This window comes from Schistocerca cancellata, chromosome 3, assembly GCF_023864275.1.
Source record: "Schistocerca cancellata isolate TAMUIC-IGC-003103 chromosome 3, iqSchCanc2.1, whole genome shotgun sequence".
In the NCBI taxonomy this organism is placed as follows: domain Eukaryota; kingdom Metazoa; phylum Arthropoda; class Insecta; order Orthoptera; family Acrididae; genus Schistocerca; species Schistocerca cancellata.
In genome coordinates, this window is record NC_064628.1 from 208,997,056 (window position 1) to 209,022,041 (window position 24,986).

At 40.0% G+C, this 24,986-nt stretch overlaps 1 protein-coding gene across 1 annotated transcript in view; it reads left to right on the forward strand.

The window, feature by feature from the left end:
- LOC126176227 (uncharacterized) overlaps positions 1-24,986 on the forward strand; it is a 327,159-nt gene that overhangs the window by 159,983 nt on the left and 142,190 nt on the right. Inside the window, exon 4 of the mRNA XM_049923372.1 lies at positions 122-373. Coding sequence (XP_049779329.1) covers positions 122-373 — 252 coding nt within the window. The remainder of the gene's footprint in view (positions 1-121; positions 374-24,986) is intronic.

Here is a 24,986-nt window from a genome sequence, read left to right on the forward strand (position 1 = left end):
GACTAATTTCTAGCTAGTAGAGCAGCTTGTGAATGAATGCTGTGTCATTACTGGTTGCTGGCTCAATGACTTTGTTTTTGCCACACTGGCATGTAAACAGAGCTGGAATCCAATGTTCCAGATGTTCCATCGCATGTTGATGAAGGAGGTACACTGATTCTGGGTGAAACTGGTACTGTTAGACTTGGACCGTCACTTATTGTTCACTGTAGAATGATACACCCAAGTGGAAAAGAAGTGGGTACAATGACTGGTGTGTGCAGTACAAGAATAAGCATTGTCAGAAAGGAAGATGCAGGGAGGTGGTCAGCCATTTATACCATGTCTGGTTCTATGCAGGAGTTTACAGCATCAGCTGTATTTAATGTAATAGGTAAGCTTTCTGTTTTATTGCTGTATTCAATAATTTAGTCATTAAAATCATGTTATAATATTAAAAGCAAAAAGTGGTTGTATTGCTATTAGCAACATAAAAGTACTGCCTATTTACAAGTAACTAAAACAATGAAATCTGGATCTGGATTGAGAGACATATAATTGAAGAAGGCAGCTGAATATCTGTGTTCTAAAATCCAGTTTTCATGATAAATATGGTGACATAAAATAAAGTAACTAGGCACACATTTTGAAAGACACACAAAGTTACTCAAAAACCCAGCACAGGAGAGGTATATGATAAAGATGATGATTAGAAAGTTAACAATCAAATAACATACAACATTCAGTTTCCAGAATACTTGTAATAACAAGCTGCCAGATGTCAGTAATTCAAATATGTGAGATGAATCTAAGAGAAATAAACAGAAAAAAGGCATCACAGCACAAATGCTAAGGAAAGCACATAAATAAAAAAGACAGTTTTGGGGATGGGTGGGGAGGAAGGGAGGCAATAATAAAATAAACATAAATAAAACAATAGAAGGAAAAAAGTAAGGTTATTTGTATGTGCACAAACACAAACATACATCCATGCACACTTCATTTATTCTTTGACAAGCTTGGCCACAGATTCCTTGACCAAGTGGTGAATGGTGCAGACTATAAATCACTCACCAGCATCAACAATGTGCATCATCTTGATCCTGGAGACCAGTAGAAGTGCTGAAGACAGCTAGTATCATTTGTGAGGTTTCTGCACAACTGTTGATTTGCAGCACCATTCTGAGGACTGATTGCACCCCTTTGGATTAGAGCTGAATGCAGGGTATAAACCAGACGATTTGTCAATTCTCTGACAGAGTTTACTGTAGATTTCTTGGTCACAGTGACTTTACAAGCTTCCCTGTTCAAGGAATCTGCAGCTGAGCCTGTGAAAGAATACTGTAAAGTCACAATTGATGGTAAGATGCACAATGTACATCAGAACTGGTCACCTGGGTTGCACAGTATGTGTGGAATGACACATAGGATATTTTTAGATATTAGGTGAAAATCTGAGATCCCCATTACAAAAGCAGTGCTAGATAAAGCAGTTACTATTAAACAGACTGAACAGCAAATGCAGAGAGCTAGAAATTTTGAACTATGATTATTAACTGCCAGAATAATCACAACTAAGTCTCATAACTATTGTCTGTCCTAGAAAGCAGTTGCTCCCACATCATATTAGAAACCGAGAGTTGATTGAAACTTAAACTAAAGAACATGGAAAGTTTCAGCAACACACAGAATATATATCAGAAAAATTGATTAGGAGTAGGATGTATAACAACAAGCAGATGTATTAGGTCAAGCAAGGTCCAAAATGAATCCAACTGTGAACTAATATGGGCAAGAGTTCTTGGAGTTGGTTGGGCTTAGATTAACAATCAAATATTTCTACCAGTCAATAGAGTCAGTCACATGGGTTGTAGAATTAATCAAACATAGGCTAAACATGATAGAACAGGAGCTTAAACAATACTGACTGGGAAAACTACACATTGTTGTAAAAGACAAACAGTCTAATAAAGTAATAATGATTACACTGTCAGACAGCCACCTCACTCAGTCTGAAAGCTCATGTGGAAAAGAAATATTTTAGACCACCTGCCTAGACTTGATCGTACCATCGGTGATAGAGAGATTACTGATAGGGTGACTAGCTGTCCGTATAAATACGGACATGTCATCCTTTTTATCTCTTTGTCCAGGGTCCGGGCAGATTATTACATTGTCATCACTTTCCCAGAGTTGACCATAATAATAATAATTATATTTGCAATTATTGCTGTTTTATTGCTGTTTTCTTATATACCTTATCTACAGATGGCAGCAGAATAATTGTTTTATCAATTTTCCACTATTGATCATGGATCAATCCATAAGTGAGTGCAAATATAGATTATTTAAAATTTCTGTTCCTTATTCATATTGTCTTGCATGGTATTATAGGTGTAATGTCATGTAGTCTGTAGTTATGTGTGAGTCTGATTTGCTGTTTATGGTAACCAAGTGATTTTATAAAATAACTGGCATTGTGACAATTTGCAATTACTTTTCTTTTTACACTGTTAGAAAGGAACAGCATGTGAAAACTAGGTGGTTTCCTCTTTTTCCAGTCATTGAAAGAGTACTGTAAATGTATCCTGCTCTGAAATCTTACTTTCTGTCTGAAACCAAGCCACCAAAGGTTTCACTGCATTTTTTTGAGAATAAGAGGTTAAGTGAAGCCTACTTATGCCATTTGCTTTCATTGACATCTGTGTTCAATCAAAATATTTTGCTAATAGAAAAGGAGGGCAATTCTGTGCTTGATGACTGAAATTTTAGTGTCTGTATGTAAGGTGCTTGAGAACCAATTAAATGAAAAATTCATTTGCCTAAAGGTTAAATAGAAGATGGAAGCAACAAAAGAAGGCTTTGATGAAGATATTAAACTTTTTATGGAGGAAGCATATGTTGCTGCATCAATTGTTTGATAAACATTTAAAATGATGGATCTGTATGTTAGATGACTTTTCCTGTTTCAAATGGATGTCTCTTTAAAATAGATGTTAACTGTAAAGACATTTAAAAAAGCCTTTTTTATTTGCAAGATAAATACTAAACTTTTGAAATTGAAGATGAAAAATGTTTTGACCAATTGTGTAATTTTATGCAATTTCTAAAACAGAATAGTAATGATACAGAATTTATTGGGTTCTCTTGTAGTTGAAAATGGGCCCTATATTTTTATGAAAGTAAGTGTTTTCATTATCATTCAGAATTGTTAAAACTTGCTGAACACTTTTTCAGTATATCATGACACAGTGCAAATGCAGAATGAGCATTTTTGCTCATTATAAAATAGTGGACTGATGGCAGGAATAGGTTGAATCTTGAATCTATTGGAGGTATTTTAATGGTCCAGTATAATTTAGAAGAATTTTCCTGTGTATCTTTTTACAATTATCCACTAAGCAAGCCTAGACTTCTGCAGAAAGTTCGATCTTCAGAGAAGTACCATTAAAAGTTAAGGAATGTATGTTTGGCTATTAACTAATTCATTTATTGAAGTTAAACATATGTTTCCATGTGCCCTCTTTTTCTAACTTTGTCCTTCTTTTTGAAGCAGTCCTCCCTCTTTTTTATAGTCTGCATTTGGTCCCCTTGTTACTGATCATGATGCTTTTTCTGGAGGGATGGTCTCAAAGGCAAAAAATCATCAAGAAAACAAGAAAGCTAGGAGAATATTTGTGTTTGGTCAAACTGATAGACAATCATTAATAACCCACCTAAAAATGAACTGAGGACAGTTAGTTCAGATCTAACTAACACAGAACACTGAGTTTATAGCTCAAAGATGTTATAAACCATGGTTTAGGTAAATGCTCTGGTGTACTGGTGTCCAAAAGTTAAGGACAAAAGCAAATTTTGAACGATGTTTCATTTCAAATAGATGCCACACTCATAACTCACACAATTATAGTAGTTGGTAAAAAAATGTTTAAAGTCAATGGTAAGCATAAAACATTGTACAAACAACAATGTAAGAAAAGATAGATTGCTACTTACTGTAAAGAAGACACATCAGGTTGCAGACAGGCATGATTAAAAGACACTTTGTCAGTAAAGAGAACACACATACATGCACACACAAGCAAGCACATCTCACGCACACACAACTGCCATTTACAGCATCTCAGGCTGGAATGCATCATCACGTGGGATGCAAGCAGCAGTCTAGAGGGGGTGGGGAATGGGAAGAGAAAGGGGAAGGGATAGTAGTGTATGGGTGGGGAGAGAGATGTATGCTGTCTGGTGGACTGTGCAGGGAGCAGACTGCCAACATGTGCAACATCAGGAGGTTGTGGAGCAGGGAGGTGGGGGGGGAAAAAGGAACAAAAGAGGAGAGGAGTGGGGAAAGACAGGTGGATGCATTGGCAGAGGGCTGCCAGGCATTCCAGAACCACCTCTGCTCCCTCTGAAAGATACTATTATTCTCCAATCCACACTCCATACATCACATCTCTGAAATTAAATCCCTTGCTCTCCAGCACCAGGAAGAGCATTCCAGACACCACTTCCATAGATTATCCAACCTGCTGACATTGACATGCTAATGCCACCTTGAGACTCCACTATCCAACCCCTATTGTATCCACAGTGTTCCTCCTCATCCACACCTCATAAAACCTAAACCCTGCCTAGCTGGTCTTTTCAACTTGCCACATCCCCCCAAAACTCCCTACCAACCCTCCACCAAATACACAGCCAAAACATTCCTGGAACACTGTTGTTAACCTTTCCACCAAAACCCTCAACTCCACTGATGTTTCTGTCCTATCCAAAGGCCTCATCTTTAGCCCTAAACCCAAATTCAACCATGCTGGACTGGCCAAAGACCTACTCTACCTCTCCCGAACCCTACAGTTGAAGCACTTCTTTGCTGCCAATCCCCCCAACCAAAACCACCCTAATTCGAATGTTAAATCCTGCCTCTTCTAGTTCATACCACAATCCAACTGTGATCCTACCCCCTTCCCACCTAATCACCCAATGGTCAACTTCCAGGAATTTCTTACCTCCAACTTAGCCTCAACATTCTTCACCAGGTCCCTTCCCCAGAATGCCAACCTCTACATCTACATCTGCACCTACATGATTACTCTGCTATTCACAATAAAGTGCCTGGCAGAGAGTTCAATGAACCACCTTCAAGCTGTCTCTCTACAGTTCTACTCTCAAACGGCGCTTGGGAAAAATAAGCACTTAAATATTTCTGTGTGAGCCCTGATTTCTCCTATTGTATTGTGATGATCATTTTTCCCTATGCAGGTGGGTGCTATCAGATTGTTTTCACAACTGGAAGAGAAAACTAGTGATTGAAATTTCATGAGATCCCATTACAACAAGAAACTTCTTTGTTTTAATGATTGCTACTCCAGTTCACATATAATTTCTGTGGCACTATCTCCCCTGTTTTGTGATAATACAAAACAAGCTGCCCTTCTTTGAACTTTTTCTATATCATCTGTCAGTCCCACCTGATGCGGATCCCACACCACACAGCAATACTCCAAAATAGGGCAGACCAGTGTGGTGTAAACAGTCTCTTTAGTACACCTGTTGCACCTTCTAAGTGTTCTGCCAATGAATTGCAGTCTTCAGTTTGCTCTACCCACAACATTATCTATGTGACTGTTCCAGTTTAGGTTATTTGGAATTGTAATCCCTAAATATTTAGTTTAATTTACAGCCTTCAGATCTGTGTGACTTATCATGTAATCAAAATTTGGTGGATTTCTTTTAATACTCATGTGAATAACTTCACACTTTTCTTTATTCAGGGTCAATTGCCACTTTTTGTACCATACAGATATCTTATCTAAATCATCTGGCAATTCATTTTGGTCATCTGATAACTTTACAAGATGGTAAATGACAGCATCATCTGCAAACAACCTAAGGGGGCTACTCAGATTGTCTCCTATGTCATTAATATAGACCAGGAACAATATAGGGCCTATAACACTTCCTTGGGGAATGCTGGATATTACTTCTGTTTTACTCAATGACTTTCCATCTATTACTATGAACTGTGACCTTTCTGACAGGAAATCATGAATCCAGTCCAACAACTGAAGTGATATTCCACAGGCACACAGTTTGAGTAGAAGGTGCTTGTGAGGAACAGTGCTGAAAGCCTTCTGGATATCTAAAAATACAGAATCAATTTGACCCCCCTTTCAATAGCACTCACTACTTCATGAATGTAAACAGCTCGTTGTGTTTCACAAGAATGATATTTTTTGAATCCATGCTGACTACGTGTCAATAAATTGTTTTCTTTGAGGTAATCTGTAATGTTTGAAAACAGTATATTTCCAAAACACTACTGCAAATCAATGTTAGTGATATGAGTCTGTAATTCAGTGGATTACTCCTATTTCTCTTTTTGGGTACTGGTGAGACTTGAGCAATTTTCCAGTCTTTAGGTATGGATCTTTTTGTGAGCAAGCAGTTGTATATAATTGCTAAATATGAAGCTATTGTATCAGCATACTCTGAAAGGAACCTGACTGGTATACAATCTGGACCAGAAGCCATGCCTTTATTAAGTGGTTTAAGCTGCTTACCTGACTGGTATACAATCTGGACTGGAAGCCATGCCTTTATTAAGTGGTTTAAGCTGCTTTGCTACAATGAGGATATCTACTTATATGTTTCTCATCTTGGCAGTCTCATCTTCTTTGGTGAAGGAATTTTGGAAGACTGTGTTTAACAGCTCTGCTTTAGTGGCACTGTCATCAGTGACTTCACTGTTGTTGTTGTTGTGCAGTGGAGGTATTGATTGTGTCTTGCCACTGGTGTGCTTTATGTATGACCATAATCTCTTTGGGTTCTGTGCCAGTTTAATTGTGGAAATTATTAAAAGCATCTCGCATTGAAGTATGCACTATATTTTGAACTTCTGCAAAACTTTGCCAATCTTGGGGATTTTGCATCCTGCAGACAAAGGATCCACCACTGTTGTTATGAATTGCAGTGACTACCTGGCAGGAGGCCTCCATCAATTGTCTGACTCTCCAACCTATAAACTTTGCCAGAGTGATCCCATCCCAGAAGTCAAACACAAACTGCAATCCCTGCTTAAAGCCTTGAGCCCTTCCCAGAAAATATCCCCTGAATCCATTTCCCTCCTCACCCCTATGACAGCCCGCACACCCACCTTCTACTTGCTCCCCAAAATCAACAAACCTGACAATCCTTGATGCCACATTATGGCTGGTTATTATGACCCCACTGAAAGAATTTTGGCACTCATTGACCAACTAACTCTCCATAATCTAGCCTCCCATGTCAAAGGCACCAACCACTTCCTTCACAAACTCTCCATCATCCCCACCCCTTTACCTCCTGGATCCCTACTCATCACTGTTGACACCACCTCCCTGTACACCAACATTCATTGTGCCCATGGTCTTACTGTTATTGAACACTACCTTTTCCAACATACTTCAGACTCCAAACTCACTACCTCATTCCTCATACACCTGACTGATGTTATCGTAACCCAAAACTACTCCCACTTTGAAGTGAAGGTGCATAAACAAGTCTGCGCCACAGCCATGGACACCTGCATGGCACTCTCCTACGTCAACCTTTTTACGGGACATCTAGAGGAGACCTTCCTAGCCTCCCAAAATGCCAACCCTCTAGTCTGGTTCAGGTTTATTGATGATATCTTCATACCTGGACACAGAGCCAAGACATCCTATCTCCATTCATTCACACCCTCAACACCTTATCTTCAATCCGCTTCACATGGTCCTCTTCAACCCAGCTTGCCACCTTCCTAGATGTTGACCTCCTCTCTGATGGCTCCATCCACACTTCTGTCCACATTAACCCATCAACCACTAAAGTACCTGCATTTTGACAGCTGTCATCCCTTTCACACCAAAAAACCCCTCCCATATAGCCGGGATGGTGTATCTGCAGTGACAAAACTCCCTTGCTCAGTATGCTGATGGTCTCACCAAGGTCTTCACAGACAGGCACCATCCCTAGTCCACAAACAGAGCTCCTGTGCCATTGCCCCTCACAATTCCAATCTTCCCACCAACTCCAAAAGTCAGCCACAAAGGAGTGTCCTCTTCGTCACCCAGTACCACCCCAGACTTGTCAACTGAACCACACCCTTCGCCAGGGCTTTGATTATCTATCATCGTGCCCTGAAATGAAAGACATCCTAACTGAGATACTTCCCACCCCTCCTAAAGTGATGGTCTGTTGCCCACCCAACCTCCTCAATATCCTAGGCCATCCCTATTCCACTCCCAATCCCAGTCCTTTGCAACTAGGATCCAGCACATTCCACTGCAGTCCAGTCACAGGTTTATCCTACTCCATCAGGGATCGGACCACTTGTCAAAGCAGCCATGTCATTTACCAGGTCTGCTAAAATTATTTCACAGATTATTATATGAGTACAAATACCAACCAGCTGTCCAGCAGGATGAATGGTCACTGCCAAACTGTGGCCAAGGTAAAAGTAGACCATCCAGTGGCACTACATGCAGCTGAACATAGTACACTTGCTTTAAATGGCTGCTTCACTAACCAAGCCATCTGGATCCTTCCCTCCACCACCAGCTTTTCTGAACTGCACAGATGGGTGTTATCCTTACAACACATTCTCTGCTCCTGGAGTTATCCCAGCCTCAACTATGGTAACATTTACACCCTCTACCCAACAGTTTCCACCCCTTTTGCCCTATCATGTCCCCCCCACCCCCCATTCTCATCTCCCACCCTGTTTATTTGCAGTCCTCTGCAAAACATCCACCCATCTTTCTCCAATCTTCTCCTTTTTTGTTCCGTTTTCTGCCCATCTCCCTGCCCCACAACCTCCTGACACTGTGCCTGTCCCTATACACTACTATCACTTCCCCTTTCCCGTCTCCTTCAGATTGCTGCTTGCATCTCACATGATGTTGCATTTCAGCCTGAGATGCTGGAGATGGCAGTCGTATGTGCATGTGGTGTGCTTGCTTGTGTGTGAATGTTGTGTGTATGTCCTCTTTACTGATGAAGTCTGTGACCGAAAGCTATATGTGACTGTCTTGTAATCATGCCTGTCTGCAAATTGGCATGTCTTCTTTATGGTAAGCTGCAATCTATCTTTTCCTACATTGTTGATATCCCTACCTGGAGTTTTCATTGTTTGAAACATTGTACAAAATCATATCAAACACTTTCTCTGAAAATTATTTTGAACAGTTAGTTGAGCAGCCCCATTGAAGTGTAAATGATTGCATAAATATGCTTGACATCTTAATAACAAGTAATCCAAGCGAACAGAGAGCATCATAATGGATACATGGATTAGTGGCCACATGTGCTTGATGGGCTTTAAGTCAGGAGAACTAATGGGCCAGTCCATTTGTGAAATATCATCTTATCCAAAGAGTTCCTCTATCTGCATTGTTTTATTTGGTCATGCATTGTCATCCATAAAAATGAAGTTTTGGATGACTGCATCCCTGAAAAGATGCATATGGAGAAGGAGTACAGTGCCACAATGATGTTGGCTGGTGGTGTTGAAAGATTTGGAGGGCTATGTGTGATGCCTACAACAATTTGCACTGTCAGTGTCTGTTGATAAATCTATCAGAAAAAGCAAAGATATTATGGTTATATGTAAAGTTAGTCAGCAGATTCAAAGCTTCCATTGTAATATTTATTGTGTAGTAGTCTGCTGTTGAAACTGAGAAGAGCAGACATATAGAATAAATATCAAACTCTGCATGAAAAACATATTTGCACATGAGTATACAACTGTTCCAGTTTTTGACTCCCCCTTCACACATACAACTCAAGAGACACAGTGGTACCTTACACAGTGAGCATAATTCATTCCAGAGTCTTACTCATAGCGTGAAATACTCATTAAGCAAAATAATTTATCCATATAAATTAACGTAAAATATGATAACATTTCATCCAGAAAAAGTACTAAATGTTTTATCTTATTCATGCCATTTATTCAAAGAAAATTATACATACAGTGTTATGCACATTATCATTCATGATATATAACTAATTCTTTTTTACTAGAAAGCTATCTGTAATCATTTGTTTCTGCTGGCGCTTCAGCACTTGGCAAAAATGTGACACAGCATTAATATCAAATAAATTTCTGGTGCACCACTGCTTTATTGAGGTGATGATTTTCAATGTAAGATGCAACCAGTTTCCAAGATTTCAGCATTTCTCTTATTGCACCAGAAGATTGCTGCTTTGTTGTTACTGCCTGCTCCTTCTTTGTGGAACTCCTCCCCACAAGTTTCTGCTGGGAAACACACTGCAGTTCCATATGATCTTCAATAGTCATTTCATGGCTGTGATCTTCCACAAGCTCTTTGATATCATTGTTGTCCACTTCTAGTCCCATGCTCTTGGCCAAAGACTCAATCTCAGTGACTACAGGCTCCACAGGTACTGACTCAAATGCCTCAGAGTCACATTTGGTAACACACTCTGGCCAAAGCTTCTTCCAAGCAGAAGTGAGAGTCCTCTTCTTCTCACACTTTTTTGATCATCTTGATATTTCCAAAACTCTCTGAGAGTGAGATTGGTAGCTTCAGTCAACTCAAAGAAATGCTTGAAGAGTGCTTTATTGTAGAGCTAGAGCTTCTTAAAGTTAGGAATAATCTGCTGGTCCATAAGTTTGAGTGACAGAGTGGTGCTGGGAGGCAGAAATTGGCTCTTGATGAATTGAAATTCTATAAGGGGGTGGTCTTGTAGGGCCTGGAGAATGGGCAGTAGTGTTGTCCATAACATCCAAGACATGGAGCAGCAGATTCATCTCAAACAAATATTTTTTCACCAAAGGACCAAAAACTTCATTGAGCCAATCACAAAAAGATCACATGTCACCAAAGCCTTGTTGTTGGACCTCCACATCACATTTAACCAGCTCTTCTGGACTTTACACTTCTTGAAGGCTTGTGGAGTTTCTGAATGGTAAACAAGCAGTGGTTTCATTTTCAAATTACCGCTTGCACTGGTGCAGAATATCAGTCTGAGATGGTCTTTCATTGGCTTGTGACTGGGCAATGCAGTCTCCTCTGCTGTTATAAAGGTATGCTTTGGCATCTTTATCTTTTTCTAGAATAGACCTGTCTTGTCACAATAAAAAACCTGTTGTGGTAGATAACCCTCAGAATCTATAAGCATCTTGAAGTTGCTCTTGAAGTTCTCTGCTGCTTTTGTGTCGGAGATGGCTACTTTACCATGTCTCATAATGGTGTGGATGCCAGTTCTTCTCTTAAACTTCTTGAACCACTCACAGCTTCCCTTAAACACTTCTTCAGCTGCTGATGATCCTGGTGTCTTCTTAATAAGGTTGGCAAAAATCATTTTCTCACAAATGATGTTATTCTTAGTTGTGTCACCTTGCAATTGCTTTTCATTTATCCATGTAAGGAGCAACCTTTGACATTGTCCAGAATACAAAACTGTTGTTTAGATGCTCTTGTTACTACCTTTGAAGTATCTATCTCCTTAATCTTGTCCTTGTTTATGAGGATAGTGCAAGTACGTGATGTAGAGCAATTGTATGTGTGTGCTAAATCAGCAATGCTCATACCACATTCACATTTTTCAATGATTTCACATTTCATTTCTAAGGTAATTTTCATTCTCTTATGGCCATCTTCTTGTGGCTTTATCTTTTGGGACATTTCTATGAAGATTATTAAAATTTGCACACAGAAAAACACTTTGTGAACACAAGTTTAGAAAAAATGTGATCACAAGCTGCACTAAGATGGTAGCAGAAAGAGCACTAAACCCAGACTGCAGCATGTACTAAAGACATTGTTCATATGTTACTGCTGACAATGAAAGCTGTTCATATTGCTGATGTTTTCCCCGTCACACGCGAATGGCTGGTGACATCACATGAAATCATCGTCACTCGTTATGCAAAACATTGCTTGCTAAGCGAGTCATTTTTTTAACAATTTGTTTTGCACATTATGGGAGGTGCTCATCAAACATTGTTCCACTGCATTTATATATGAACTCCTGACAAGCAATTAATACTACTCAAAACAAACAAAGCACCTGGCAGCATTAGATTTATATTTAATATGCAGCAGAATTAGCCTCTTTTGCAGCCCATATTTGTCAAAACTGTCTTTCGCAACAAATAGTTCCAAATTATTGGAAAGAGTACACAACAATCATCTTTCTAGAAAGGATAAAATAATGGGTGTGCACAGAATGAAGGTCCAATTTTTCTGATGTCTGTCTATTCCATGATCCTAGAGCTTATTTTAACCTCATACATTGTGATACTCACAAAGAAACAGGAACTTTTCTTAAAAATACATAATTAGTAAAAACCACTTGTGTAAACACAGCTAGCTTTATTCTTACACAGTAACTAGCAAACAGTAGTTGTGTCTGAATAGTAGATTTCTGGAAGCCATTTGACAGTAATTACAAAATATCTTTGCAGACTTGTGATTGCCTTTGTAAATATTTGGCTGATAGGCTGCAGAACATTATACTGGATGGAAAAGGTTCAACAGAAATGAAAGTAAAATTGGATGTATCACAGGTGATTGTAATTGGGCCTGTAAATTTCGCAAAAAAAAAAAAAAAAAAAAAAAAAAAAAAAAAAAAAAAAAAAAAAAAAAAAAAAAAATTATATATATATATAAAAAGAAAGATGATGAGACTTACCAAACAAAAGCGCTGGCAGGTTGATAGACACACAAACAAACACAAACATACACACAAAATTCTAGCTTTCACAACCAACGGTTGCCTCGTCAGGAAAGAGGGAAGGAGAGGGAAAGACAAAAGGATTTGGGTTTTAAGGGAGAGGGTAAGGAGTCATTCCAATCCCGGGAGTGGAAAGACTTACCTTAGTGGGAAAAAAGACAGGTATACACTCGCACACACACACACACATATCCATCCGCATATACACAGACACAAGCAGACAAGATGGATATGTGTGTGTGTGCGAGTGTATACCTGTCTTTTTTCCCACTAAGGTAAGTCTTTCCGCTCCCGGGATTGGAATGACTCCTTAGCCTCTCCCTTAAAACCCAAATCCTTTTGTCTTTCCCTCTCCTTCCCTCTTTCCTGATGAGGCAACCGTTGGTTGTGAAAGCTAGAATTTTGTGTGTATGTGTGTGTTTGTTTGTGTGTCTATCGACCTGCCAGCGCTTTTGTTTGGTAAGTCTCATCATCTTTCTTTTTAGATATATTTTTCCCACGTGGAATGTATATATATAATATATAATATATAATGGAATATATATATATATATAATAGAGGGAAACATTCCACGTGGAAAAAATATATCAGAAAGAAAGATGATGAGACTTACCAAACAAAATCGCTGGCAGGTCGATAGACACACAAACAAACACACACATACACACAAAATTCTAGCTTTCACAACCAACGGTTGCTCATCAGGAAAGAGGGAAGGAGAGGGAAAGACGAAAGGATTTGGGTTTTAAGGGAGAGGGTAAGGAGTCATTCCAATCCCGGGAGCAGAAAGACTTACCTTAGGGGGAAAAAAGGACAGGTATACACTTGCACACACACACATATCCATCCGCATATAGACAGACACAAGCAGACATTTGTAAAGGCAAAGAGTTTGGGCAGAGATGTCAGTCGAGGCGGAATTACAGAGGCAAAGATGTTGTTGAAAGACAGGTGAGGTATGAGCGGCGGCAAATTGAAATTAGAAATTAGCGGAGATTGAGGCCTCGCAGATAATGAGAAGAGAGGATATACTGAAGGGCAAGTTCCCATCTCCAGAGTTCTGACAGGTTGGTGTTAGTGGGAAGTATCCAGATAACCCGGACGGTGTAACACTGTGCCAAGATGTGCTGGCCGTGCACCAAGGCATGTTTAGCCACAGGGTGATCCTCATTACCAACAAACACTGTCTGCCTGTGTCCATTCATGCGAATGGACAGTTTGTTGCTGGTCTTTCCCACACAGAAAGCTTCACAGTGTAGGCATGTCAGTTGGTAAATCACGTGGGTGCTTTCACACGTGGCTCTGCCTTTGATCGTGTACACCTTCCGGGTTACAGGACTGGAATAGGTGGTGGTGGGAGGGTGCATGGGATAGGTTTTACACCAGGGGCGGTTACAAGGGTAGGAGCCAGAGGGCAGGGAAGGTGGTTTGGGGATTTCATAGGGATGAACTAAGAGGTTACGAAGGTTAGGTGGATGGCGGAAAGACACTCTTGGTGGAGTGGGGAGGATTTCATGAAGGATGGATCTCATTTCAGGGCAGGACTTGAGGAAGTCGTATCCCTGCTGGAGAGCCACATTCAGAGTCTGATCCAGTCCTGGAAAGTGTCCTGTCACAAGTGGGGCACTTTTGGGGTTCTTCTGTGGGAGGTTCTGTGTTTGAAGGGATGAGGAAGTGGCTCTGGTTATTTGCTTCTGTACCAGGTCGGAAGGGTAGTTGCGGGATGCAAAAGCTGTTTTCAGGTTGTTGGTGTAATGGTTCAGGGATTCCGGACTGGAACAGATTCGTTTGTCACGAAGACCTAGGCTGTAGGGAAGGGACCGTTTGATGTGGAATGGGTGGCAGCTGTCATAATGGAGGTACTGTTGCTTGTTGGTGGGTTTGATGTGGACAGACATGGGAAGCTGGCCATTGGACAGATGGAGGTCAATGTCAAGGAAAGTGGCATGGGATTTAGAGTAGGACCAGGTGAATCTGATGGAACCAAAGGAGTTGAGGTTGGAGAGGAAATTCTGGAGTTCTTCTTCACTGTGAGTCCAGATCATGAAAATGTCATCAATAAATCTGTACCAACCAAGAAGGCTTCCTCTAAGCGACCCATGAATAGGTTGGCGTACGAGGGGGCCATCCTGGTACCCATGGCTGTTCCCTTTAATTGTTGGTATGTTTGGCCTTCAAAAGTGAAGAAGTTGTGGGTCAGGGTGAAGCTGGATAAGGTAGTGAGGAAAGAGGTTTTAGGTAGGGTGGCAGGTGATCGGCATGAAAGGAAGTGCTCCATCGCAGCGAGGCCCTGGACGTGCGGAATATTTGTGTATAAGGAAGTGGCATCAATGGTTACAAGGATGGTTTCTGGGGGTAACAGATTGGGTAAGGATTCCAGGCGTTCAAGAAAGTTGTTGGTGTCTTTGATGAAGGATGGGAGACTGCATGTAATGGGTTGAAGGTGTTGATCAACGTAGGCAGAAATACATTCTGTGGGGGCTTGGTAGCCAGCTACAATGGGGCGGGTGGGACCAAGTCCCCACAGAAGAATCCCAAAAGTGCCCCACTTGTGACAGGATACTTTCCAGGACTGGATCAGACTCTGAATGTGGCTCTCCAGCAGGGATATGACTTCCTCAAATCCTGCCCTGAAATGAGATCCATCCTTCATGAAATCCTCCTCACTCCACCAAGAGTGTCTTTCCGCCATCCACCTAACCTTTGTAACCTCATGGTTCGTCCCTATGAAATCCCCAAACCACCTTCCCTATCCTCTGTCTCCTACCCTTGTAACTGCCCCCAGTGTAAAACCTATCCCATGCACCCTCCCACCACCACCTACTCCAGTCCTGTAACCCGGAAGGTGTACACGATCAAAGGCAGAACCACGTGTGACAGCACCCACGTGATTTACCAACTGACCTGCCTACACTGTGGAGCTTTCTATGTGGGAATGACCAGCAACAAACTGTCCATTCGTGTGAACGGACACAGGCACACAGTGTTTGTTGGTAATGAGGATCACCCTATGGCTAAACATGCCTTGATGCACGGCCAGCACATCTTGGCACAGTGTTACACCGTCCAGGTTATCTGGATACTTCCCACTGACACCAACCTATCAGAACTCCAGAGATGGGAACTTGCCCTTCAATATATGCTCTCTTCCTGTTACCCACCAGGCCTCAACCTCAGCTAATTTCAAGTTGCTGCTGCTCATACCTCACCTGTCATTCAATAACATCTTTGCCTCTTTACTTCTGCCTCGACTGACATCTCTACCCAAACTCTTTGCGTTTACATATGTCTGCTTGTGTCTGTTATGTGCGGATGGATATGTGTGTGTGTGTGTGAGTGATTACCTGTCCCTTTTTCCCCTCAAGGTAAGTCTTTCCACTCCCGGGATTGGAATGACTCCTTACCCTCTCCCTTAAAACCCACATCCTTTCGTCTTTCCCTCTCCTTCCCTCTTTCCTGATGAAGCAACCGTGGGTTGCAAAAGCTTGAAATTTGTGTGTGTGTTTGTGTTTGTTATTGTTTCTATCAACATACCAATGCTTTCATTTGGTAAGTTACATAATCTTTGTTTTTAGATATATTTTTTCCCACGTGGAATGTTTCCCTCAAGATTCTGTAACTTACCAAATGAAAGCATTGGTACGTTGATAGAAACAATAACAAACACAAACACACACACACACACACACACACACACACACACACACACACACACACACACACACACATTTCAAGTTTTCGCAACCCATGGTTGCTTCATCAGGAAACCTATCAGAGCTCTGGAGGTGGGAACTTGCCCTTCAATATATCCTCTCTTCCCGTTACCCGCCAGGCCTCAACCTCTGCTAATTTCAAGTTGCCGCCGCTCATACCTCACCTGTCCTTCAATAACATCTTTGCCTCTGTACTTCCGCCTCGACTGACATCTCTACCCAAACTCTTTGCCTTTACATATGTCTGCTTGTGTCTGTTATGTGCGGATGGATATGTGTGTGTGTGAGTGTATACCTGCCCCTTTTTCCCCCCAAGGTAAGTCTTTCCACTCCCGGGATTGGAATGACTCCTTACCCTCTCCCTTAAAACCCACATCCTTCCGTCTTTCCCTCTCCTTCCCTCTTTCCTGATGAAGCAACCGTGGATTGTGAAAGCTTGAAATTTGTGTGTGTGTGTGTTTGTGTTTGTTATTGTTTCTATCAACGTACCAATGCTTTCGTTTGGTCAGTTACAGAATCTTTGTTACACACACACACACAGATTTTTAGATAGGATCAACTTCACTGTCAAATTGTTTGCTGGTGATGGTACTCATATTATCCACAGGAATATAGCTGGCTAGTTTGTATTATTGACCTAGATGATAATTAGGTGAAATATTTGTTAGGATTTTTAGGCGGTGGATCCTTGAGATATGGCAATACGTGAACATGAGAAGTAAGTTTAATCAGTTCTATTAACAAAGGTGGATTATAAAACACGCATGCTGTCAGCATCCATCATCATGTGTCTGACATCCTAATTATGGTCGTATCGAAAAGCTCCATGGTGAGCTAAGAAAAGAGACATATTTGTGCCCGAGGCCACACTAGTTAATACGGCATGCTGCGGACGGTGGCCAGTGGCATACTACCGGACACACGGGTACTGACCAAGCAAATTGTCAGTATTCAAGACAGGTCAGCTGGAGAGAGTGTGTTACGTACTGTATGGCTGCGCACAACCCGTAAACCCTTACATCACACTCCCCAGAGAAAAAGAGCAACCATGGGTGGCTCAAAACAACCTCGTGGGCGTTATGAACCTATTTCACCATTTGGGGCATCAGAAGGCATTGCAACTTGTATTTCATTTGCAGACACAGTAATGATCAGTACAGAGAAGTGTGCCTTCAGGATGACAATTTCATGCATGACAAAAGCTGTTGACAAAAGACAAATTAATAAAACCAATAAAAACACAATACCGACAATCAAGTATGCATTTACATTACTGGATGAGTCAAAGGACATAATTCTATTTGCTGCTTCAATGAAGTTTAACTGATTATTGGAAGAAATCAAATTTTTATGGATGTCCTTAATTAAACCATTGTCTTCAGAAAAACTTAATAAGGAATACTTTCCATATGTTAATATGTATGAATCATTGTAATAAACAGATAATGTTATCATTAATGGCAAATGGCCCATTGCATGAAATTTAGTTGGCAATACACTAGGCATATCAAATAGTTCACATGATAAACCACAACGACTGTCATTCAAGATTAATCCACCATTATTCAATTTGAGTGTAAAGGGTAGCTCAGGTGATCATAATTTTTACATGTAAATGTGACATCAAGGGTGGAGTTAAATGAGAAAATTATACCTTCAGAACATTGTTTAAGAAATGGATGATAAAGATGCGTTAAAATTCTAGGGCAATCATCTCTTGGGGGATGATTCATAAACAATTCTTTCTCACAGCTGTACACTCTACTATCTAAGAATACTGCCAATTCAGGGCAAATTAACTTATGACTACATTTACACATATGCAAATCATTTTCATTTAGGGACACAAAATATCTTCAATCCTTGCTGATCAGTAGATAATCATTCAGTACATACTCTACATGAATACCTGCCTGTCTCCATTTCACAGGGTAAGTATAAATCTTATACATTTCAAAATTATGCTTTGATCTACCAATGGGTATACAAACAATAACAATTAATTCATCTTCAATCATTGAAGAGTGTGTGGTGGTTAACTTGTAGTAAGCATATAAATTGTAAGAGTTAACAGGGTAAATCATAGTATAGGTTTCATCTAGTGTTCACTCAATTGATAGTAGGATCTGTAAAAATTGTTCTGGATGTAGTAGTACACTGCTCAAACAATCATTTGAACTACTTTCTAAGGCTGTTCTTAAGTTAAGGGCATCAATTCTAGCATTTGATAAACTATCAGTAATCTTTAACAAAAGAGTGTTTAAATCTATGTGTGCACTCACAGAATTTAATCCTCAGAAGAGTTCTTGGATATTTGCATTTGTTTCATTATGAATTACATGGAAATGTGAGATAAATTGCTTAACAATCTGTTCAATGAAAACTGTGTGGTTAGTAATCGTTCTTTGCATATTCTTTAATACGATAATTTCATTAGAGAGGTTAGTTGAATCTGTACTGAACTGTTGTTCAAGAGCTAATATTTTGCCTTTAACTTCCAGCAGATCTTGACTAGTTAAAGTACCAAATACTGTATGAAGGATACTCCCTCCAAAATCAAACCAGGCATGTTTACGCCTAATTAAAGTTTTGTGTGGCAAAATCTTTAAAAAACAGTAAATCTTTTGTTCCTAATTAGTAAATGTAGACTCTACCTGCATTTTGGCTGTGATCTAGTTATTATACCAAGATGTACCCATTTCCAAAATTGTATCATTATCCTTAACAGAATGGATTTGATCAATTTGCTTCTTTACAGAATTGAACTGTTGCTGGATTTCACTCAGATTGTACTTGAGTACAAGTTTTGCATTACTTGTTGGAACTACTATGTCTGACTGTGGTTCAAACAAAACACCTGTACTCTGTGGTACTATTACTACAGCATTAGTAGAATACGCTATCATAGCACACATTAGAATAAAAATGAACATCATTAATTAGTTCTAAATACTAGAGTTAACAATGAACATAAAATAAATGAGTTTTTGTGGTAACCTGTGGAATAAAAGGTTTAGTTTCACTTGTGCACTCATGCAATAGCTTCAATACTAAATTTTCACAACACATTCACATAAGCACATGGCTGAAATAAACACACGCACTGCACTCTCACACACTACACATGTTTATGCAGATTGTAGGGGTGTCTGGAACAGAATTGCTCAGAACATGGCGATGCCTCAGCCTCAAAGTCTGTACTGCGACCTCGCAATTCTTGCTTCCTGGGTTTGAGAACAGCAGGTCTGCCTTTCGGTCAGTCCTCGTTATCTTGCGTCACTACAGGAAATCTACCCAGTAATGGCTTTACATGATTGACATGAATGACAATCAAACAAAAGGGCAGTTGGAGCTTAAGAGTGACTCTCGACAACACCTTCAAGATTGGATATGGTCCTTTCCAAAACTTTTTGACTTGACTCTTCTTTAACAACACATTGCTCAGATAAACAAGATCTCCAACTCGATATGGTGGCACTGCCACTTGGTGGTTGTGTTGCCTTGCTTGCAGAAGAAAGGATTGGTGATTTTGCTGTTTCACTCCCCTCCATGCTTCCTTTAGCTTGCGTGCTAGATCCCTTACGTGTTCATTGCTGATTCTGGCAGTCAGTCGTGCAAAGTCCAAGGGTGAATGCATTCTTCTTCCATAGACAATCTCATATGGACTTAGGCCAGTTGAGCTGTGCATTTTGGCATTGTAAGAACTTACCAAGTATGGTAAACAGACATCCCAAGTGTCATGTTTGCTCCTCACATAATGGCTAACCATTTTAATAGTTGTTCTGTGGACTCACTCGACTCTCCCATTTCCTTCAGGGTGTGCTGGTGTAGTCCTTAACTGAGTTATTTGCATGAGCTTACAAGTCTCTTTAAGTAATTCACTCATAAAATTCGTTCCTTTATGACTAATTATACTTAATGGTGATCCAAATATAAGAATCCATTCTTTTACAAAAACTTTAGCTATAGACTCAGCACTCTGATCAGGTATTGGTATCATTAAAAGGTATCTAGAGAAATGATCTAACATTGTCAATATGTATTTGTTTCCATCTTTAGTCTTAGGCAACAGTCCTGCGACATCTAGTCCTACTCGTTCAAATGGTTCACTTGTCTCTGGCAGTTCTTGCAATGGTGCTCTACTTTTTCCTACAGTATTCCATCTGTTACAGGAATCACATTGTGAAACCAACTTGAAAACGTCAGCTTTGTGGCTTGGCCACCAAAACATGTGAGTTATTTTAATGTTTGTTGCTTTTTTATTGCAATGTCCTGATAATACAGTGTCATGTTGTTCTCTCATAATTTGCTCTGTCATGCTTTCTGGAACAACTAGGCAGTTTCCTTTACTAGTGATTTTGTACAATAATCCATCTATTTTGACAAAATGTTGATCATTTTTCCATAGTCTGCATTGTGGATCTTCTTCTTGAGCTGCCTTTAACTCTTCTTCTCGACTTATTGTAACACAAACATTGACTTTTTTACTCATTGCATCAGCATTCACATGTTGTTTACCAGGTTAGTGAATAACCTTAAATTGGTACTCACTCAGTCTTAATGACCAGCTTGTTAATCTGGAACTTGGATCCTTTAAGTTCAATAACCATTTAAGTATTGCATGATCTGTAATAACTGTAAATTCTCTTCCTGTTAAGAAACATCTGTTATTTGTTACACCGTAAACCAAAGCACAAACCTCCTTTTCAGTAGTAGTATAATTACATTCTGCTTTGTTTAATTGTCTGGAGGCAAATGAGATTGGGATGTTCATGAACATCAACTTCTTGAGACAAGATTCCACCTATGGCAAATCTGGATGCGTCTGTTGAAAGAATAAAAGGTTTACTGAAATCCAGGTAGGCTAACACTGGGGCTGTGGTTAGAGCAGTTTTAAGTTCTTCCATTGACTTTTTGCACTCTGTTGACCAATGAAATGTGGCTCCTTTCTTCAGTAGCTGTGTCATTGGATGTGTTATATTCACATAACCAGCTATAAATCATCTGTAGAAATTTGACAATCCCAAGAATGATTGTAGTTCTTTAAAATTCTGTGGCCCAGGAAAATTCCTTACATCCTCAATTAATTTTGGATCTGGTCGAACACCTTCACTGGTTATAACATGACCAAGATAGTTAACTTTACTTTGTGCAAAATTATGTTTATCTATTGATAAAGACAGGTTTATTCTTCTTATACACTCAAAAACAGCTTGTAGTCCCTCAGTATGCTACTTCATGTTTTCACCAAAAATTATTACATCATCAAGGCAACAAGTGCTTGTGTTGGGGTGAGCCCTCATAAAACTGAATCCATCAGGCGCTGAAATGTAGCTGAAGCATTATGTAGTCCAAACGGCATACAAAGATACTTGTATACTCCTATTGTTGTTACAAATGAAGTTTTTACTTGATCATCTGGATGCACTGTTAACTGGTGATCACCACTTGTTAAATCACATACTGAAAAAATTTGACATCTGCCCAAGTAATCCAAGGTTTCCACTATATTTGGTAAGGGGTAAATGTGGGGTGTGGTCACAGCATTCAAAGATCGGTAATCAACACAAAAATGGAACTGTGGTGCTCCAGAAATTGATTCCTTCATAACAATTACAACAGGCAAACGCCACGGTGGGTCTGAAGGATTTCTTGGTTTTATAATTCTGGCTTCTAATTGTTCTTTAACCATGTCTTCTACCAACTCTCTTTGACTGAATGGTATTTGGTAAGGTTTCTGTGTGGTTGGGGCTGCATTCTCTGTATGAATATGATGCTGAACTAAATGAGTGACAGGTAAACTTGCACATTCTCGGAATAAATCTGCATGCTCCAATAAAACAGGCACTAAAATCTTCTGTTCATCAGCTGTCAAATGTTCTATCTTCTTCCAGATCTTGCGCTTCAGTTCATTATTAACTTCGTCTTCTCATTGCAATTTTGTGGTACTGTTACAAAAATCTGTGTTTATAATTGCAGCATTTGTTACCTCATCTGGAAACTGTACTACGTCACTCATACTTACACCTGAAACTTCAGCAACTTCCGTTCCTCATGGCAAAACAACATCCTCATTGCGCATATTCATTATTGTAATTGGGACTTTTGCGACATTCTGTCTCCCCACTGTAGTGACACCTACACTTCTAGCAACATAACAATGCATTGTATCCAGTAACTCACTTTTCTCAGGTCGCTCAATTAATAACATAGTTCCTTCCTTGCATCAAGGTGACTTAACTTCAATGTAGATTGTCTTTCCTGCTCCCTTGAGAATTTGCTGAGGCTGATCCATTTGAACATCAACTCAGATGGTTTGAACTGATGCATCGTTTGGGGGATCCATTCCCACGACGTCAGTATTGCTGCTCCTTTGAGTATGATCTGAAGAATGATTTCCTAGAATATACTTGCTAGGCCTAGTCTTATCTTTCTTTCTGTGACAAATATCTCTGCCTTGTTAGCACACAAGAAATCAAATCCAAGTACTCCATCGTAACGCGTTTTGTTATTTGAAACTACTTGCACCCTTGCTGTGTAGTTATCTTTATCTTTATTTTCACCTTCATCTTGGCCTTGGCCAAGAATTAATTCTACATCAATTTCTCCATAGTTACATAGCTTTCCTCCATTTAACCCTTGCACTTTTAATAGCGGTGGTTTCGATTTATCCTGTTTATCTGTGCCACACTACATTAATGAGGTCTGTGCTCCTTTGTCAATAAGTAGTTTGATGTTTCTCCCATGATATGCACCACCTATCATGAAGTCATGTTCGGTCTGATTTTAGCTGGAACTAACAGGAATCACTGTCTCTGGCAAGAGACAGAGAGAGTGTTGGCCTTTACGACCCCGTACTCGTTTAAAGATCTGGCAGATTGTCTGTTGTTCGCATTACCTTTCTTCTTGTTGTGACAATCTCTCAAACATGACCCTACATCCTGCAATGATAGCAGATTCGATTCTCTTTACAATCTTTATGTTTGTGACCCAGCTTATTGCTGTACTGTTGTTTTGATAACTCTGTGTTCTTGTTTCTGCATCTCATGCAGTTGTCTTAAGGCTTCAATGAAACCAATAGCTGATTCTACTGCTTCCTGAAACATTTTACATTGTGCCAATCTAACAGCTTTGCTTACTTCCTCTCCGTGTAACCCATGAATGAATGTGTCCAAGGCTCTCTGGCTGGCTTCGAAAAACGGAATGTGATTTTCATTTTCATCTTCTACAAACTTGTAAGTTTGAGCACTGATGTTTCAAATTGTGGCAGCAAACTGCTTGATAGATTTGTCTTGTTGCATTCACAAACTGTGAAGCTGCTCTTTGTAAAATCTGATCCCGTTTTTATGTTTAAATCTCTGAACAACAGCTGTTCTAAACTCTTTCGAATCTTCTGTTTTCATGCAAGTAGGCTCCGTGCTAATGAAATCTTGAGTGCTCCCTGAATTAGTAATTTGGCAACCACTAGCTTATTGGAATCTGTCCATGATCCTAACAAGGCGGCACCTTCAAGTTTATGAAAAAACACCTTCACATCATCTTCGGGTTTCCTGCTAAACACTGGTACTCGTGGCAATAATGAAAAATTCTTTATTGTAGTTGTACCTGTACTGCATGAACTATCATTTGACAAGTCTTTCAGAATGTTATGCTCGCTTATTTCTGCTTTTAACTGCTGAACCTCTTCTTGCAGTTCATTAATAACAGTTTGTAGAGCGACAACTTTACTCTGACTGGATTGCGATATTTTGTTTGATTAATGCCAATGAGTCATTCAAATGTAAAATAAAAATCCATCACTGCCTTTCGTATTCTAGCCAAATTGGAGTAGACCAACCTGAATTCCAGCATTGGATGTCCCCGCGTAGTCGGAAGATGTTCATGCTGTTGCTGCTACTGCTGCTGCTCGAAGTTCACGTTGTGCTGCACCTCTTCAGGACTGTAGATTTTCCATAATTATCCCACTTCTGACACCACTTCTATAAGGGGGTAGTTCATGTTGTTGCCCCAGATGATAATTAGACGAACTATTTGTCAGGATTTGTAGGTGGTGGATCCTTGAGGTACGGCAATACGCGAACATGAGAAGTAAGTTTAAACAGTTTTATTAACAAAGGTGGATTATAAAACACACACACTATGAGCACCCATCATCACTGTGTCTGGCATACTAATTACGGTTGTATCGAAAAGCTCCATGGTGAGCAAAGAAAAGAGACATATTCATGCCCGAGGCCATGCTAGTTAACATGGCGCACTGCAGACGGCAGCCAGTGGCATACCACTTGTGTCACACTGCTGCCAGACACACGTGCACTGACCAAGCAAATTGTCAGCATTCCAGACAGGTCAGCTGGCAAGCATGTGTTATGTACCATACAGCTGCGTGCAACCTGTAGACCCTTACAGGAAAGTATTGCCATTGGAGATTCATATGAAAATGCAGGAAGACTTGAACAAAATTTCTGCTTGGTGTAATGAATACCAGCTCTCAAGATAAAGCCTATAATAAAGAGAAAGAACATGACAGTATCCAAATGCAAGGGTTGTGCTGAGCATATTGAGCATCTC